General features: G+C 37.8%; 1 protein-coding gene across 2 annotated transcripts in view; it reads left to right on the top strand.

Annotated features, from left to right (window-relative positions):
* The window catches only part of ACAD11 (acyl-CoA dehydrogenase family member 11), a 109,358-nt gene that overhangs the window by 39,396 nt on the left and 51,170 nt on the right, over positions 1 to 18,792 (top strand). For both annotated transcript variants that reach the window (XM_003420920.4, XM_064277338.1), the window contains exons 6-9: positions 6,431 to 6,572; positions 6,933 to 7,054; positions 8,936 to 9,042; positions 10,091 to 10,217. In XM_003420920.4, the coding sequence (XP_003420968.3) occupies positions 6,431 to 6,572; positions 6,933 to 7,054; positions 8,936 to 9,042; positions 10,091 to 10,217 (498 nt within the window). The remainder of the gene's footprint in view (positions 1 to 6,430; positions 6,573 to 6,932; positions 7,055 to 8,935; positions 9,043 to 10,090; positions 10,218 to 18,792) is intronic.

The following is an 18,792-nucleotide window of genomic DNA, read 5'->3' as shown; positions in this document are numbered from 1 at the left end:
TGTTCAGTGTCTAAAAGGGAACCTAGAATATAGGAGGTGCTTATATGATTCTGAGTGAATCTATGTTGAAGAAATTGATTTTAGTGAATTAGCCACTAAGTAACTATTTCCACCTTATATGTTTAATTTTCATTGCCTAGCAGTATGGCCTTAAAGCAAATTACTTAACTCTTTCTGTATCTGTTTTTATTTTATCTTTTTATTTTGAAATAATTATGTGCTCACAAGAATTTATAAAAATAATACAGACAGGCCCTATGTACCAATCATCCCGATTCTGCCAATGGTAGCATCTATGTAACTATAGTTCCAGTCTTCAGAAAAAATATTATGGTAAAAATAAGTCTTTCATAATATGTACTAAAACAGTAATTGTAGGGAATGGAATTACAGGAGACTTAAAAGTTACACATTTCTGTAATATTTGAGGTTTGAGGTTTTGGAGTGTTTTTTGTTTTTTTACAACAAGCATATTTTATTTTTATTGCTAGAAAATAGAACAGCGATTAAGAAAGAGAACAAAACCAGTTTTAAGTGATAAACCTTCCAGGAATGTGTCGGGTTAGCTAGTAGATGACTACTGAAGGGAATGGCCGAGAAAAGCATGTTTCTCCATTTCCCAGTCCCCAGAGCTTCTCCCGTTACTTGTGTGTAAAGTATTTGAAGCTTGTTTGAGCAAGTATTTCAGGAGCACAACATGCCTACTACAGTCTTTAAAAGGAATCCAGTTTTGCTGGTTTGTCCAAATGTAAATTTTAACTATCTAGTGAAGTATTGTTTAAGATTTTAGTGAAGTATTGTTTAAGATTTTGAAGCTTAGTGTAAAATCTGCATATTGCCATTTTTAACTTGAAAAACAGTTTTTAACTAGAAACAGATAATTCCAGAGGTATTACACCTGCATTCATTAACTAGCAGTCAAAAGTATTTAAGATGTCAAATGTGTGTATATATAAGTCCCTGCCTTGTAGGCTTTTATATACGGTGAAACCTGTGGGAGCCACAGCTTGGCAGAACTGCCTGTTTTTTGGGATCTTGGAATTTTTCAGCCTTTGACAGACTGCAGTCTCACCGCTTTCTTTTGCTCACTTTTTCTGGAAAACATTTGAGTTTTCTGTCTCTGACAGGTTTCTGTCTTTCACAGGTTCCAGTTTTCGCAGGTTTTACTGTATTTACTTATGAAGAAAAAATGATTTATACAAATCACTTTTGTTGTAATTGTGTTTTCTTTTTAATTTTCCCATTGTCTCTAAAATGTAGGTGTAGTTGGAGAAAAACATAGTCATAAAATTTAACTAATTTATAGCTAGAAAAGAAAGGGATTTTTTTTCAAACTTTTCACTTTACAGATTTTTTTAAATGCTCTTTATTAGCGTTAAATAATCCGAGAAGTATACTATATGAAGAAGAATGTGGCATCAAGACTGGAAGAAGACTCATTAACAACCTGTAGTATGCCGATAACATAACCTTGCTTGCTGAAAGTGAAGAGGATTTGAAGCACTTAGTGTTCAAAGACTACAGCCTTCAGTATGGGTTACACCTCAACATAAAGAAAACAAAAATTCTCACAACTGGACCAATAAGCAGCATCATGATAAATGGAGAAAAGATTGAGGTTGTCAAGGATTTTATTTTATTTTATTTTACTTGGATCCACAATCAACAGCCGTGGAAGCAGCAGTCAGGAAATCAAATGATATATTGCAAATCTGCTGCAAAAGACCTCCTTAACGTGTTAAAAAGCAGATGGCATTTTGAGAACTAAGGTGTGCCTGACCCAAGCCATGGTATTTTCAGTCACCTCATATGCCTGGGAAAGCTGGACAATGAATAAGAAAAACTGAAGAAGAATTGATACCTTTGAATTATGATGTTGGTGAAGAATATTGAATATACTACTGCCAGAAGAACAAAAAAATCTGTCTTGGCAACAGCCAAAATTCTCCTTAGAAGCAAGGATGGTGAGACTTTGTCTCACGTACTTTGGGTGTGTTATCAGGAAGGAACAGTTCCTGGAGAAGTACATCATGCTTGGCAAAGGTCAGCGAAAAAGAGGAAAACCTTCAACGAACGAGGTGGACTGACACTGGCTGCAACAATGGGCTCAAACACAGCAACAATTGTGAGGATGGTGCAGGAGCAGGCAGCGTTTGGTTCTGTTGTATATAGGGTCACTATCAGTCGGGACCAACTCAATGGCAGTAGTAAAGCCAGGTTTTAAACTCAGGTCTGCAGACTTCCAATTTTGTAAAATTTTCTGAACACTGCAACTGCTTCTCATGCCCTGGAATTGATCAACTTCAGTGATCTAGAAATTAAAACCCCTTGTTTTTTCTTATCACATCCTCTTTACCATCCACTTCATTCTTTATACCTCCCCTGGGATGCTGCGAGTTTGATTATCGGACTTCAGAATCCATGAGCTCCTCATGACTTCACTTGACCTCTTACCCTGCCTGGGCCACATGGTCATGGACAGTCATTTCAAAAACTATTTTTTCTAGTATCAGTTTAATTAATAATGTCTTGACTGTGGATATGTGCAAGTAATATAAGAATTATAAAGGCTCCTGACCTTAGGTTACTTATTCCAGAATCCTGCCACCCCTGAACTTGGCTTTACACTGCCTCCAACCCTCACCTTGGATCGTCATATTTTTGCTGCAGGATAAAGTCAGAAAACCAGGTTAACTGTACCTGGAACATATTTATACATACGTGTAATTTCATCTGGGCTGTAACTTCATCCCTTAATAAAACCTGTGACATTTAGAAAATAATATTTTTTTCAAATCTTTTCCATTCTTCTCAAATGCTCAGGTTGCTTGTCCCATCTAGACTTCTACCTTCAGCATGTGGTTCTGCATTTTGATTCTTTCAGTCATTTTCCACCACAGGCTGCTTTCTGGGAATTACAGGCCTCTTGAAGTTTTCTTGATGTTGCTGAAAACATTTCAGCCTTCTGCACAACATCTCTTTCATGCAGATTGATGAGTAATATTTTCTTAATCTTCATTGCCAAGAAAATCCCTGTGAGCAGCTGGTTTGTTTTTAATCTCTCTAAGCTATAAATGTCATGAGTAATGCTTCCCTCTTGTGATGGTTAAAGTTGTATGTCAACTTGGCTGAGCCATACTTCTCAGTGGTTTGGCAGTTATGATGTAATGTGGCAGCTGCATAATGATGTAACCACCTCCCTGATGAGATCTGATACAATGTAATCACCTCCATGATGAGATCTGCTATGAGCAGCCAATCAGTTGAAAGGGAGTTTCCTTGGGGGTGTGGCCTGCATCCAATATATGTGGAATTTCTGGTGAAGCTTGCTGGTGTTGCTCATTGTGAATCTTCATCTGACCCCAGGCTCTTGGCACCTAAGCTAGCAGTTTACCTTCCGACCTTGGTAGTCATCAGCCTCCACAGCCTGTGAGTCAGAGGCCTGCTGTTTGACTTGCCAATCTTGGGTTCACCAGCCCCTGCAGCTGTGTGAGTCAGAAACAGCTTCTAGCCCAACCCACAGATTTGGGACTTTCCGGCCTCTACAACTGCATGAGCCATTTCCTTCATATAAATCTCTCTCATATATATATATATATATTTTATGTATATATATTTTATATATATATATATAATTGAAACCCTGGTGGCATAATGGTTAAGTGCTAAAACTACTAACCAAAGGGTCAGCAGTTTGAATCCACCAGGCGCTCCTTGGAAACTCTATGGGGCAGAGCCTACTCTGTCCTATAGGGTTGCTATGAGTCAGAATCGACTCAATGGCACTGGGTTTGGTTTTGGATATATATATACATATACATAATGTGTGTATATAGGAGAAAGATTTATATCAAGGAAATGGCTCATGCAGTTGTAGATGTAGATAGATACAGATATATACTTCACTGGTTTTGTTTCTCTAGAGAATCTAGCCTAAGGCAAATACAATAAACTAATGCCAACTAATTTATACTAATTGATACAGCTTGATGAACCATCAATTTTTTCTCAGTAGACATTTTATAGTTTTGTTTAACTACCTAAAAAATGTTTCAGAAATCTTGAAATTTAGCTCAAGAGGATTCTAAATTTTCTTTTTTTTGAAAAGTAAATATTTATAGCATGAGGAAGCATATCATCTTCTTTTCCATGGGTATTAAGAGCATAAATAACAAACAGAATGATATAAGAGGAAAATTCATTTTTTTTAAATAGCTTAACAGATCTAGCTAGTACAATAATTTACTGGTTAAAAGCATATTGCTTTTTAATGGAGAAATTTATTCTTCTCATTTTCTATTTACTTTCAAGTGATGGGGCTTAGTTTTTTCCTATATTCTTCCACCCCCAACACTTCTCCCCAACACGGTCGCTATCACTACCTTGTGTCTCCTTCCACAGATAGGTATTCTATTATTGTGTGTATTTTGGTAAGCCTCCTCACTTCTTTTTTTGGATAAGATGAAATGTGAATAAATGAAAGGTAACAACAACAAAAACCCTTCAGAATACCAAGACCATTTGACAGTTGTTCTTTTTCTCTTCCTTCCTTTCCACTTCAGAGAAGCACTATCTTATTTCTTTTTGGTCCCAGAAATTGTTGAGTCTATTTTTACTAATAGTGACCTTGTGTCTACCCCAGAGTAGAACTGCCCATAGGGTTTTCTTGGCTGTAATCTTTATGGAAGCAGATCCCCAGGTTTCCATCCCTTGGAGTGGCTGGGTATGTTTAAACTACCAACCTTTCTTTTAGTATCCGAGAGCTTAACCATTATGCCACCAGGGATCCTTTGGTTAATTGATTACAAAAATGAATAAGTGATTCTTGCCATTAAGGAGTTCATAGTCTAGTTGAAGACAGTTACTTGAACAAATTATTGTAATACAGTATAACCAGACCAATGAAATATGAAATTGAGTCATGGAGAAGGGAGTGATCAATTTTTCCCTTGGTAATAATAACAAATGTTTGATTGCCTGCTATATGCCAGACTCTGTACTGATTCATTGAATAAATAGATACTGGCCAGCTACTATGTTCCAAGTATTTTGCTAGGAACTAGTAAACAAAACAGACATGGTATCTGCCCTCATTTATTCCTCACACTAGCCCTAGGTAAGAGGTATTATGGTTGATAAACTAAGAGAAGTTACCTAACTTGTTTGGGGTCACACAGCCAGTAAGTGATAGAACAGAATTTGAATAACATGTCTGTCTGATTCCAAAACTCACATCTTCCCACCAAGCTAAAATGATCTTTAGAAGTTTGCCAGGGAGATAAGGGTGTGCAGAGAACACACAGTCATAGCATGAACCTCAGTAACTTGCCTCGCCCAAATGAGCTCTGCCTTTTTAACTGCTTCTTAATTTTAGCATTGGACTAATGCTGCGTCTTGCTCACTGGCCCTCCATACAGTTTATTCAAAATATAGCAGCCAAAGTGACCCTCTTAAAACACAAGTTGTATCCTGTCACTCCGTACAAAACCTTCCAATGGAGATTTCCCTTCCCTGTACCCTGTTCCCTTCTGCCTCAATCTGTAGATGTAGCCACAACCATTGCTGTTGGTTTGATCTGTATACTTTCCACATTGACTATTCACTTATAACCTTTTCTTTAAACAGAAATGATGTCACACTATGCATATTACTCTGCAAATTGCCTTTTTCCTTTTGTATTTACAGTTGGATGTCCCATCCTCTTTACGTAAAGATATATATTCTCTTGATCCGTGTTGTGACACACTAGTGTGAGAAAAGCTTTCTGTTTTATTGGTTTCAGATTATATGATTCTTTTATCATGTTGCTATGTAATGGTAGATTATGTATTCATATAACAAATAGCATTTTTTAATAATAATTACATTTTTGTATCTATAACATGAAATAACTTACTTTAAAAATCGCTATTGCCACATTGTTGTTGTTTGCTGCTACGGAGTCAGCTCTTATTGATGGCAACCTTACGTATCACAGAACAAAATGTTGTCTGGTTCTGTGCCATCTTCACGATCGTTGGTACGCTGTTACCATAACAGTGTAATATTCATTATGCAGTTGGATTCATCACCAGAGAAAACTCTGAATAATATATGGCACCACACAGATTCTCGAAATAAAAGCAATTAATTATGAGAACGTTTTCATTATTATAGTTACTCCCAGTTGAGAAATTTTACTTGCTTTTGCCTCTGCTTATCAGTAGAGATATTAAGATTGTGTGCAGTGAAGGACAGAAAAGCTGATAGCCAGGAGCGGAGCCAGAGGGCTTGTCTGTACACAATCAGGACTAATTAGCTATTTGATGAATGAGAGGTGCCACTGTGAGTAAAGGCTGCAAATGAGGCCTCAGCTTGGCTTTTGATGATTTTGAATGTACTTTTTTTCAGTAATTTTAATATATGAAAACTTTGTTATTTTTTATTACAGTCTCGTGTTATAGCAGTACTGGATTGGGAGCTTTCAACCATTGGTCATCCTTTGTCAGACTTAGCTCATCTTTCCCTGTTCTACTTTTGGCCAAGGACAGTTCCACTGATAAATCATAGTTCTTATTTTCAAGAAAACATAGGTATAAAAATATATTGTCTAATTTGATATTCATATAAGATTGTCTTTATTATTCTTCATAATTTAAAATTTTCAGGATTATCTTACTATTTTAGGTAAATGATTTGTTTTCTGAAAATATTTCTAAATCATTTTATTTTTATTGATCTTTCTGAGCTTAACATTCCATTTTTAATAATTTATGACAGAATTTGATCCTTTGTATATAATATTCTTTTTGGAATCAAAATTTATAATGTTTTGTTACATGGATTAATAGTTATTATATTCTGTTTTTTATATATCTGCAATATTATGACATACTGACAAATTCACCATGATATTTTTCTTTCGAAGTTTATATATGTGCTGTTTTTTATAGGGGTGCCATCAATGGAAGAATTGATTTCAATATATTGTCACCACAGGGGAATTAATTCTGTTCTCCCTAACTGGAACTTCTTTCTGGCACTTTCGTATTTTAAAATGGCTGGAATAGCACAGGTAAGAAACAGCTAAAAATCTTACTTGATGACCTCAACTTCTGATTATAAAGCCATTGATTGACCAGGGCTGATGATGAGGGAAGAGTTATCTTTGTATTTCCCAGAGCCTAGCACAGCACCTAGCAAATAGAAGCCTCTTAATATATAATTTTTAGTGAATATAAAAGTAAAATTGTCCATTTTCCAATGCCGTGTTTATGTGATTAATTTTGAGAGGAAATTGAGCATAAATTTGATTTTCGAAATAATAATTTAAATAAATGCTTTCTTATGTATACTAATCCAGTCTGTAGGTACTTTAAATTTCAGGGATTTATTTAATAAATCAAAGTGTTTCACAAGTATTAGTGAAAAGAGGGTAGGGTTTAGAGGAGGAAGAGGTAAATAAAAATTTTTAGAAACAAAGAATGGGAAAGAAGGATTAAGGAAAATTTTAGTATTTTTCCCTGTCCTCAGAGTTCATGCTATTCACAAACAGTTACAGTGTCTTCTAGGAAATAGTTATGTTACATCTTAGCTCATATTCTAAGGCTTGAACGTACTGAACAATATGTGTTTCTCAAAATAGGATTTAGAGTATCTTTCAATACCTGTCAGTTTCCACAAATAAAATACCAAATAGGCTTTGATTTCTAAATGGCTTTTCATTTCAAATAGATGTTTGACATGGGTTATGATTAAGTTAATATATACATCATAAACTATATAGTAGTAGCCTTAGAGATGATCATGAACATTCCATTTCAACTGGCAATGTGAAATTGGAAATGATGGAAAACTGCTACAGTGTTATATAGCCCAGAGAGTTAGTTACACGAAGAAGTAATAGAATTCAGTTCTTTGTGGGGTTTTTTTGGGGGGAGGGGTTTGTATTATGTTGGGTGGTGCAAATGGGTAAGGAACTCAGCTGCTAACTGAAAGACTGGAGGTTAAGTCCGCCCAGAGACACATTGGAAGAAAGGCCTGACTATCTACTTCTGAAAAATCAGCCATTGAAAACCCTGTGGAGCCCAACCCTACCCTGACACACATGGGGTTGCCATGAGTGGGAGCTGGCTCGATGGCAACTGTTGTGATTTGGTTTTTGTATTGTGCTGGAAGCACAGAACATGGAGAATGAAGAAAGAAAAGCTGATTTGTATTCAGCTAACACTGTTCAAAGGAGGCCCAAACAAACCAAACCCATGCCGTTGAGTCAATTCTGACTCCTAGTGACTCTCTAGGGCAGAGTAGAACTGACCCATAAAGCTTCCCAGGAGCACCTGGTGGATTTGAACTGCCAACCTTGTGGTTAGCAGCCGTAGCGCTTAACCACTACGCCATGAGATTTTCCTTCAAAGGAATATTTTCCCTCTTTTTTTTTTTTTTTGAACCTCTTCAAAGGAGACAGTCTTACCTAAATTAGAGGTAAAAAAAATGAGGGAAAATATTCTTAGAAGTTATCTAATTGCCTTCTCTTTGGTTTTATGATTTTTTAATCTTATTTTAGTTCCTTAAGAAGTTTTCCCCCACCAGGAAGGGAGAGTAGTGATCTGCAGAGGTGATACAGTTCGCACGTTTGACATGTTTGTTAACTGCTAAGCTCGTTTTCAAATTTGGTTTGTTTCCCAATTACCATTCTGCGAGCAGGAGAGTGTGCAAACTAGACGTAGCAAATATGACCCTTTATGGGGGTATAATTATCTGACATATAAATTAATAGAATTGATAGTCTGATTTATATCTTGGTAACTCATGAATTTAGCTAATAATAAGAGTAAATTTACTAGAACCTGTTCCACACTGGGTGGCTCATGTAGTTGAGAAACTGTAGATAGACTTACTGGATAGTCAAAGGATCGTTTTCAATAAATCTTAATTGCTTTATATTTACTTATAGGGAGTCTACAGTAGATATCTTCTGGGCAATAATTCATCTGAGAGTAGCTTTTTGTTTGCCAATATTGTGAAACCTCTGGCAGAAACTGGATTACAACTCTCAAAAAGGTAAGCAAAACAGATTTCTGGGCTAACTCAAATTAGAACCTTTATTGTACTTACAATAAAAATGGGTATGTGAATATTACAAACTTCAGGCGGATAGGAATGGTTTTTTTGCTTACTCCACAATTGCTGCTGCCAGTTGCACTAGTTGGTTTGCTGAATCTCTTATGTGCTAAAAAATAAAGTGACCTCAAACAGAAAGAAAATTCCCATATTCATAACGAAAAGTTTTTGTTTTTGGCCAAACTGAATGGATAAACGTTTAAGGATACAGACAAAATTGTCAAATGTTCCCTTATAACATTTGTTACTTACACATATTTACACATACCTATTGAAAATTACATATTATATAAAATGATTTATTAATTTAGAGACATTGCTCTCTTCCGCCGTTACGTTTCATGAAATTTTATTCCAGCATTTCATAGGCGTCTTTGACATCCAGGCCTCTGTCAGTGGGGCACGCTGGGGGCCTCTAACACACTTTGCCAATCACACTTCTCTCCAGGTGGCGTGATATGTAGCACTCCTGAGTGCATGTATGAGGCTGTCCCTGGAGGTCCTGCCTGAGTCGCCGGTACCAGTACCCATGGCATAGCATCAGCCCAGTTGTTTTTTACAATGCATCTTACAGAGGGATCTTTATGACTACCACAAGATTTTATTTCTGATGACATTCAGCAGTTGTATTTGTGAGGCATATCCCAAGAGATAATTATTAAACTTGTGTTCAGTTTCTTGGCTTCCTTTTTTAGCGATTGTGATAAGTGGCTTCAATCAGGATTCAAAATACCTTGATTGAGGTCATGCCAGGCTCATGTGTTTTCCCCAAAGAGTACTTTAAGCATTAAAGTTTAATGTACAAAATAAAGTGATTCTACGTTCAGCCCATAGTATGAGAGAGAGAAAAAAAAAAATTTAGCAACTCATTCTGAGGGAGTTGCAGGGGTAGTATGAAATGGAGGATGGAGAGACTTCTTGTTATATTCAGAAATGTGTAATAATGATTTTGAATGTCTGTGTTTTGTTTTGTTTTGTTTTTTTAAAGAACTTTTAATACTGCACTACCACAGACTGATACTGCTGGACAGTTGTTTGTCCAGACTAGAGCAGGCCGGGAGGTTCTTAGTAGGGTGAAGCATTTCATGAAACAACACATCCTTCCAGCCGAAAAGGCAAGTATTGTATAAACATACAGAATGTATTTGTGCTAAAGGACTATTGATGACTCACTTCTGTTATCTCTGTTTCTAGGAATACCACGGCATCCTTATCTTTGCAGTCAGTCCTTACCTAGATTTCCCTCTTTACCCTAGCACTGGGAATCCCTGGGTGCTACAAACAGTTGCTCAGCTGCTAACCAAAAAGTTGGAGGTTCGAGTCCGTCCAGAGGTGCCTCAGAAGGCCTGGTGATCTATTCTGAAAAATTAGCCATTGAAAACCCTGTGGAGCCTGGTTCTACTCTGACACACACGGAGTCGCCGGAAGTCAGAACTGACTCGGCAGCAGCTGTTTCACCCCAGCACTGAGCTGCTATAGAACCTGATCCAGAAAAATTCCAAGTTTTTAAAAAATGCAAGGGAATGCCACAGATAAGTTTGTGGACTGAAAATTAAGTCAAAGAGGGTTAGTCATTTGTAAGGCTGGGATCCTAAATATTTATTTTAGTTATTATTATTATTATTATGTGCCCACTTGAGAATTTAATGAGAACTCTAGACTGCACAAGTAGACAACCCAGAAAATTTTGCATGTCATTTCAGAATGCTCACTGATACTATGACCTCTCTTCCCCATAAGATACTATTTTAAAGTGTTAAGTTTCAGTTCACTGGAGGTAGAGAGGCAAAGTAGCATATTTATTCATTCAGTTAACTCATTATTGGTTACCTAATAAGGGGCTAGGCATGTAGGGAGCCAATGATGGTAAAAGAAAGAACAAGAAAAACAAGGCTTATGCTCCTAGGTAGCTTACAGTTTCCCAGAGAAGAAAGTTATTAAATAAGAGATAAGTACTATGAAGAAAAATGAAAAGCTCTTATGAAAATATGTCAGGGAGATGGGGCAGAGTATGTGTGTGGGTAGAAAACACTGGTATAGGAGTCATAAGACATTGATTCTAGTCCACCCTGCCATGAGTTAGGAGGTCTTGGGCAAATAACTTTCTCCAGCCCTCAGTTACTTCATCCACAATGTGAGTAGGCATCAGTAGTTATACAATAAATCCTCATTTTAATCTTCTATGGTTCTAAGAAATCTAGAGCTAGACTGGCAAAATCAAATAGAGAGCTAAAAAAACACCAGAAGCCTCTTTCAACAAAAATGTACAGAGCCGATACGTGTTTGTCGGGCAGATAGTGTTGTTGCTTGAATTAAATAAACACATTTTTCGTAAAGATCTAGGTTGAGATGAACTCAGCTCACAGACAAGGTGTTTTTTTCTGCTGAGTTTTTTTTTTTTTTAATTGTACTTTAGATGAAGGTTTACAGAACAAACTAGCTTCTCATTAAACAATTAGTACATGTATTGTTTTGCAACATTGACTGCCAACCCCACGACATGTCAACACTTTCCCGTCTTGATCTTGGGTGCCCTGTTAGCAGCTTTCCTGTTCCCTCCTGCCTTCCAGGCCTTGCCCCCGGGCTGGTGTGCCCCTTCGGTCTCATTTTGTTTTATGGGCCTGTCTTATCTTTGGCTGAAGCATGAACAAAGCAGGGCAACGTTTTTAAAGAATGTCCTGTTTGAATTTGAGGACATTCTTTCTAACATGGTTACCTCTCATTTGTGCTCTGTGATTAAAGTATTGCTTTGGAGACTTTCTGCTCTATTTTTTCAGTTCTGAGCTTTACAATACTGAACTTTTAGGTATTTAAAAGGGAATGTGACACTTTCGGTTCAAGATAGTAGATTGAATTCAGCATCTACCTCTCCTCCCTCAAATAAAATCCCACTGAAATAACTATAAAGAAGTTTTAGAAAATGAAGTAAATTTGTCTAACAGTAAAACGGGGGAGAATATATCAGAGCACTAAAGGTTTTGAAAACAGAATAGAAATTGGAATTGGAACGCAGAATGGATCATACTAGAAAATAAACCGTAACAGAGGAAACCACGTCTCAGTGGAAATGAGAGCAGGCTGCAGCAGGGATGGTAACCATTTTTTCACAGTGGGGCCCATTGTGATTGGCTGATACGAAGAGCAAGAATGAGAAGAGGAAGAGAAATCGAGATGCTTGATTGAAGAATTACTTGCAGAAAGGCTGCTTGGGTTGGTCTCCGATACCCCTGTGAGCGGTGGTGTTTGCCACTAGACAGAGGGCTGCAGTAGCTTTCTAAAGAGAGTAAATGATCTGCTTCAAAGAGGCCAGGCCTTCCAAAGTGCCAACGGGTGCCCTAAAGTAGGGTCCTCCGTGTTTCGGCTTTTTTTTTTCTTGTGGGGGAGGGGTTGGATGGAGACCTTAGCTTCCCTATCAGCCTGCCTGATTCCTGTCTAGCAACCCTGTTGCCGTTCAGATGATTCCAACTCATAGTGACCGTATAGGACAGAGTAGAACTGCCCCAAGGGTTTCCTAGGCTGTAATCTTTACGGAAGCAGACTGCCACGTCTTTTTCCCACAGAGCAGCTGGTGGCTTCAAACCACTGACCTTTCGGTTAGCAACTAAACTTTTGGCTAGTTTAACCCTTGTTTAACCAGGGCTCCTTGATTCCCACCTGCTCACCCTCAGATGAAGCCATCTATTGGTGTGTTAAAACTTATAACCAGCCTGTCATTCAGAGGAGAGGCTAGATGGAATTGACAGAGGAAACCAAGCAAGCAACCTATGTTAGCTTATTCTTTCATTCATAAATATGAATAGGCAAGCGAGGGAGAACAAGGAACACAAAAGAGAAGTGTCACAGGTCAAGTGGTGATACCTGTACCGAGCTTAATATCATCTAGCTATTAAAATATTTACAAAGGAGCCACAATAAAAGAAAAAAAATTTTGTGTGTGTTACATGAAAAAGCAATCTCTACCTTTAAAGGGAAGGTTGTGAATGTTTTCTGTGACGGGAAGCCACAATCATTTTGTCTTTGCAGATCTGTCAAACCTGAACCATATCCACATCTGATAAATGTGAGCTTTCTCTTTTTATTAAAAAAAAATTTGTACCGGCATTTATAAAGCTGTTTTCCTACAAATATTTTGTTATCTACATATTTACCACACAAACATACACACACACACAGGTGGATTAACCAGTAAGCAGGGTACCCAAAACCAAAACCCATTGCTGTCGAGTCTGTTCTGACTCATAGCGACCCTATAGAACGGAGTAGAACTGCCCCATAGAGTTTCCAAGGAGCACCTGGCAGATTTGAAACGCTGACCTCTTGGATAGCAGCCGTAGCACTTAACCAGTATGCCACCAGGGTTTCCAAGCAAGGCACACACAGGTTTAATTGTGTTTACTTACTAATCTGTAGGGCACAATTTCACTTCGTCTCTGATGTGGTGAAAAACAGGTGAAATTAGTGCACAATTTCACGTGGGTTTCACTACAGCTGTGATGTGGTGAAAAACAGGTGAAATTGTGCACTGTGGATTGGTAAGTAAGCACAAGTAAGCCTGTGTATACTTTGCTTATTGGGTCATCCGTCCCTGCACATACAAAGGTATTTAAAAAAAAAAAAATTGTTTTATCCTATAGAGTGATTCTAAGCAATACTAATCCCCATCTGTGAAATACACATTTGGAATGATATTTAGAGAAAACTAAATAGCTTTTTCAAAGTGGATGGAGAGAAAGTCTATATAATTCTATTCAATGTTATCGTAAGTATCTTTATAAAAACCAAACCAGTTGTGTCTAGAAAAGAAGGTTGTATCACATAATGTACTCACATGTTAACAGTACGTTCTTCATGCTTTTACATATATTTCAAATTTTCTATGGTAGGAAAAAAGCTTTGCTTTAACAATTCTAATGGCCTTTTGAAACTCCCTGGATATCTAACAGTGACGTGGAGGCTGAGGACCTAAGAATCTATTATCTAGTAAAATATTAAAAGCTCATTCTTCCTTTTTAAAATGGATAAAAAATCCTAAAAATAGTATGCTAATAGGAGCTGTTGTTGTCGTTAGGTGCCGTCGTGTTGGTTCCAACTCATAGCGACCCTATGCACAACAGAACAAAACACTGGCCAGCCTGAGCCATCCTTACGATCGTTGTTATGCTTGAGCTCATTGTTGCAGCCACTGTGTCAATCCACCTTGTTGAGGGTCTTGCTCTTATCCGCTGACCCTGTACTCTGCCAAGCATGATGTCTTTCTCCAGGGACTGAGCCCTCCTGACAACATATCCAAAGTATGTAAGACGCAGTCTTGCCATCCTTGCCTCTAAGAAGCATTCTGGTTGTCCTTCTTCCAAGACAGATTTGTTCATTCTTTTGGCAGTCCATGGTATATTCAATATTCTTCGTCAACACCACAATTCAAAGGCGCCAATTCTTCGGTCTTCCTTATTCATTGTCCAGCTTTCACATGCATATGATGCAACTGAAAATACCATGGCTTGGGTCAGGCGCACCTTAGTCTTCAAGGTGACATCTTTGCTTTTCAACACATTAAAGAGGTCCTTTGTAGCAGATTTACCCAATGCAATGAGGTGTTTGATTTCTCGACTGCTTCTTCCATGGCTGTTGATTGTGGATCCAAGTAAAATGAAATCCTTGACAACTTCAATCTTTTCTCCATTTGTCATGATGTTGCTCATTGGCCCAGTTGTGAGGATTTTTGTTTATGTTGAGGTGCAATCCATATTGAAGGCTGTGGTCTTTGATCTTCATTAGTAAGTGCTTCAAGTCCTCTTCACTTTCAACAAGCAAGATTGTGTCATCTGCATAACGCAGGTTGTTAACGAGTCTTCCTCCAATCCTGATGCCCCGTTCTTCCTCATATAGTCCAGCTTCCCAGATTTTTTGCTCAGCATACAGATTGAATAGATATGGTGAAAGAATACAACCCTGACGCACACCTTTCCTGGCTTTAAACCAATCAGTATCCCCTTGTTCTGTCCGAACAACTGCCTCTTGATCCATGTAAAGGTTCCTCATGAGCACAATTAAGTGTTCTGGAATTCCCATTCTTCACAGTGTTATCCATAGTTTGTTATGATGCACACAGTCGAATGCCTTTGCATAGTCAATAAAACACAGGTAAACATCCTTCTGGTATTCTCTGCTTTCAGCCAGGATCCATCTGCCATCAGCAGTGATATCCCTGGTTCCATGTCCTCTTCTGAAACTGGCCTGAATTTCTGGCAGTTACCTGTCGATATACTGCTGCAGCCGTTTTTGAATGATCTTCAGCAGAATTTTGCTTGCATATGATATTAATGATATTGTTCTATAATTTCCACATTCGGTTGGATTATGTTTCTTGGGAATGGGCATAAATATGGATGTCTTCCAGTCAGTTGTTCAAGAAGCTGTCTTCCATATTTCTTGGCATAGACGAGTGAGCACCTCCAGCAATGCATCTGTTTGTTGAAACATCTCAATTGATACTCCATCAATTCCTGGAGCCTTGTTTTTTGCCAATGCCTTCAGAGCAGCTTGGACTTCTTCCTTCAGCACCATCGGTTCCTGATCATATGCCACCTATTGAAATGGTTGAACATCAACTAATTCTTTTTGGTATAATGATTCTGTGTATTCCTTCCGTCTTCTTTTGATGCTTCCTGTGTCTTTTAATATTTTCCCCGTAGAATCTTTCACTGTTGCAACTCGAGGCTTGAATTTTTTCTTCAGTTCTTTCAGCTTGAGAAACGCCGAGCGTGTTCTTCCCTTTTGGTTTTCCATCTCCAGCTCTTTGCACATGTCATTATAATACTTTACTTTGTCTTCTCCAGACGCCCTTTGAAATCTTCTGTTCAGCTCTTTTACTTCATCAGTTCTTCTTTTTGCTTTAGCTGCTCAACGTGCGAGAGCAAGTTTCAGAGTCTCCTCTGACATCCATCTTGGCCTTTTCTTTCCTTCCTGTCTTTTCAGTGACCTCTTGCTTTCTTCATGGATGATGTCCTTGATGTCATTCCACAACTCGTCTGGTCTTCGGTCATCAGTGTTCAATGCGTCAAATCTGTTCTTCAGATGGTCTCTAAATTCAGGTGGGATATACTCAAGGTCATATTTTGGCTCTCGTGGACTTGCTCTGATTTTCTTCAGTTTCAGCTTGAACTTGCATATGAGCAATTGATGGTCTGTTCCACAGTCGGCCCCTGGCCTTGTTCTGACTGATGATATTGAGCTTTTCCATCATCTCTTTCCACAGATGTAGTCAATTTGATTTCTGTATGTTCCGTCTGGCGAGGTCCATGTGTATAGTCGCCGTTTATGTTGGTGAAAGAAGGTATTTGCAATGAAGAAGTCGTTGGTCTTGCAAAATTCTTTCATTTGATCTCTGGCATTGTTTCTGTCACCAAGGCCGTATTTTCCAACTACTGATCCTTCTTCTTTGTTTCCAACTTTTGCATTCCAATTGCCAGTAATTATCAATGCATCTTGATTGCATGTTCGATCAATTTCAGACTGCAGCAGCTAATAAAAATCTTCTATTTCTTCATCTTTGGCCCTAGTGGTTGGCACGTAAATTTGAGTAATAGTCGTATTAACTGGTCTTCCTTGTAGGCGTATAGATATTATCCTATCACTGACAGCATTGTACTTCAGGATAGATCTTGAAACCTTCTTTTTGATGATGAATGCAACACATTCCTTCTCAAGTTGTCATTTCCAGCTAGTAGACTATATGATTGTCCGATTCAAAATGGCCAATACCAGTCCATTTCAGCTCACTAGTGCCAAGACTATCGATGTTTATGCGTTCCGTTTCATTTTTGACAGTTTCCAATTTTCCTAGATTCATACTTCATACATTCCAGGTTCCGATTATTAATGGATGTTTGTGGCTGTTTCTTCTCACTTTGAGTCATGCCACATCAGCGAATGAAGGTCCGGAAAGCTTGACTCCATCCACGTCATTAAGGTCGACTCTACTTTGAGGAGGCAGCTCTTCCCCAGTCATCTTTTGAGTGCCTTCCAACCTGGGTGGCTCATCTTCCAGCACTATATCAGACGGTGTTCCGCTGCTATTCATAAAGTTTTCACTGGCTAATGCTTTTCAGAAGTAGACTGCCGGGTCCTTCTTCCTAGTCTTTCTTAGTCCGGAAGCTCAGCTGAAACGTGTCCTCCATGGGTGACCCTGCTGGTATGTGAATACCAGTGGCATAGCTTCCAGCATCACAGCAACACACAAGCCCCCACAGTACGACAAACTGACAGACATGTGGGGGAACAGGAACTAGCAATATGATATATTATTGAGAAAACATTTTTAGCATAATGGTAAGATTAGTCATTTTTTCCTGTGCTGACTCTACTAATACACTAGAGAAGAACTGTTAGCTTTCTTTCTAACAGGCTTAAGTTCAGAGTGAAAAACACATTATATTATTACACAATTATGTGTAGATTCAGAATTAAGATTGTGAACCAACATACTCCAACGTAGGATCTCAGTAAGTGACTGAAGAATTCGCGTGTTGAAGGTGATATTTTGGAAAGACTGACCAGGCACCAAGCATATTTTTGGCTTGCTTTTTACATCAACAAATTCTTTTTCATATTTTAGGAACCAAAGAAAGCTTCTTTGTAATGAGAAATTTTATTTTCATTCTGAGTCCAAATAAGATAAAATTTGCAAGTCCCTAAGTGGGTAGACTTTAGAACAGAGAGTATTAAATAATATAAGCTTTTAAATAATTATGTAAATATTGGAATAATTTAATTTCTTAAAACTGAAGATCATAAAAATGTAGTCAGAGAAAAAAAAACCCTTTGCCATCAAGTCGATTCTGACTCATAGCGACCCCTATAGTCAGAGATCAGAGCATTGTAAATGTGTTACACAGTATATTTCTTATCAAACCCAATAGCATTATGAGCACTATTTCCATGGCAATATGAGGAATAGAAATAGTAAACAATCCTAAACAGGATGTCTTCCGACAAATAGAGTTCTTGACAGAAATGGCAAGTGCTCTTCACCCTGGTGCCTTTGAAGTCCTTGGCCTTCTTGAAGTGTTCACTAAACACAGCAATAGCACAGAGTAGCCAGGCTTCAGTGAGAGTATATTGCTTGTGCAACTATAAATCAGTGCAAAAATTTTAGAAAATAACTTGGTAATATGAATTAAGAGCTTTAATAATATTCATAGCCTTTAACCCTGTAATTCTGCTAGTCTAAATGTAGAAAAAAATAATAGATACAGAGACAACAGGAAAATATTTAAGAATGCCATCATACAACATTTTAGTTTTATTTTGATTCTTTTAATTACACAATTGGAGATTATTATTGTTTTATGTAGCCAGTTTTTAATTTAGGTTTACGCATTTGTTTATTATTTTAGTTATTTGCTATCCCTCTTGCAACTCAGGTATTCCTTCTGGGGTAAAGTTCCTATAGTAAGAGTGTGCGGGTGGTAAACTTATTTCTCTTTCTTTCTTTCCTTTTTTTGCTGGGGCAAGGGTGGTGCATGTCTGGTAATGCCTTGATTTTGCCCTAATTCTTGAAAGATAGTTTTACGGGATATCGAATTCTAGGTCGACAATTGTTTTCTCTCAGCAACTGGTGATATTATTCCATTGATTTCTGACTCCATTTGTGGCTTCATTATCTATCTAATCGTTGCTTCATTATCGATA

The sequence above is a fragment of the Loxodonta africana genome, chromosome 27 (assembly GCF_030014295.1).
Source record: "Loxodonta africana isolate mLoxAfr1 chromosome 27, mLoxAfr1.hap2, whole genome shotgun sequence".
In the NCBI taxonomy this organism is placed as follows: Eukaryota; Metazoa; Chordata; class Mammalia; order Proboscidea; family Elephantidae; genus Loxodonta; species Loxodonta africana.
This window is presented reverse-complemented; position numbering and strand designations above follow the sequence as displayed.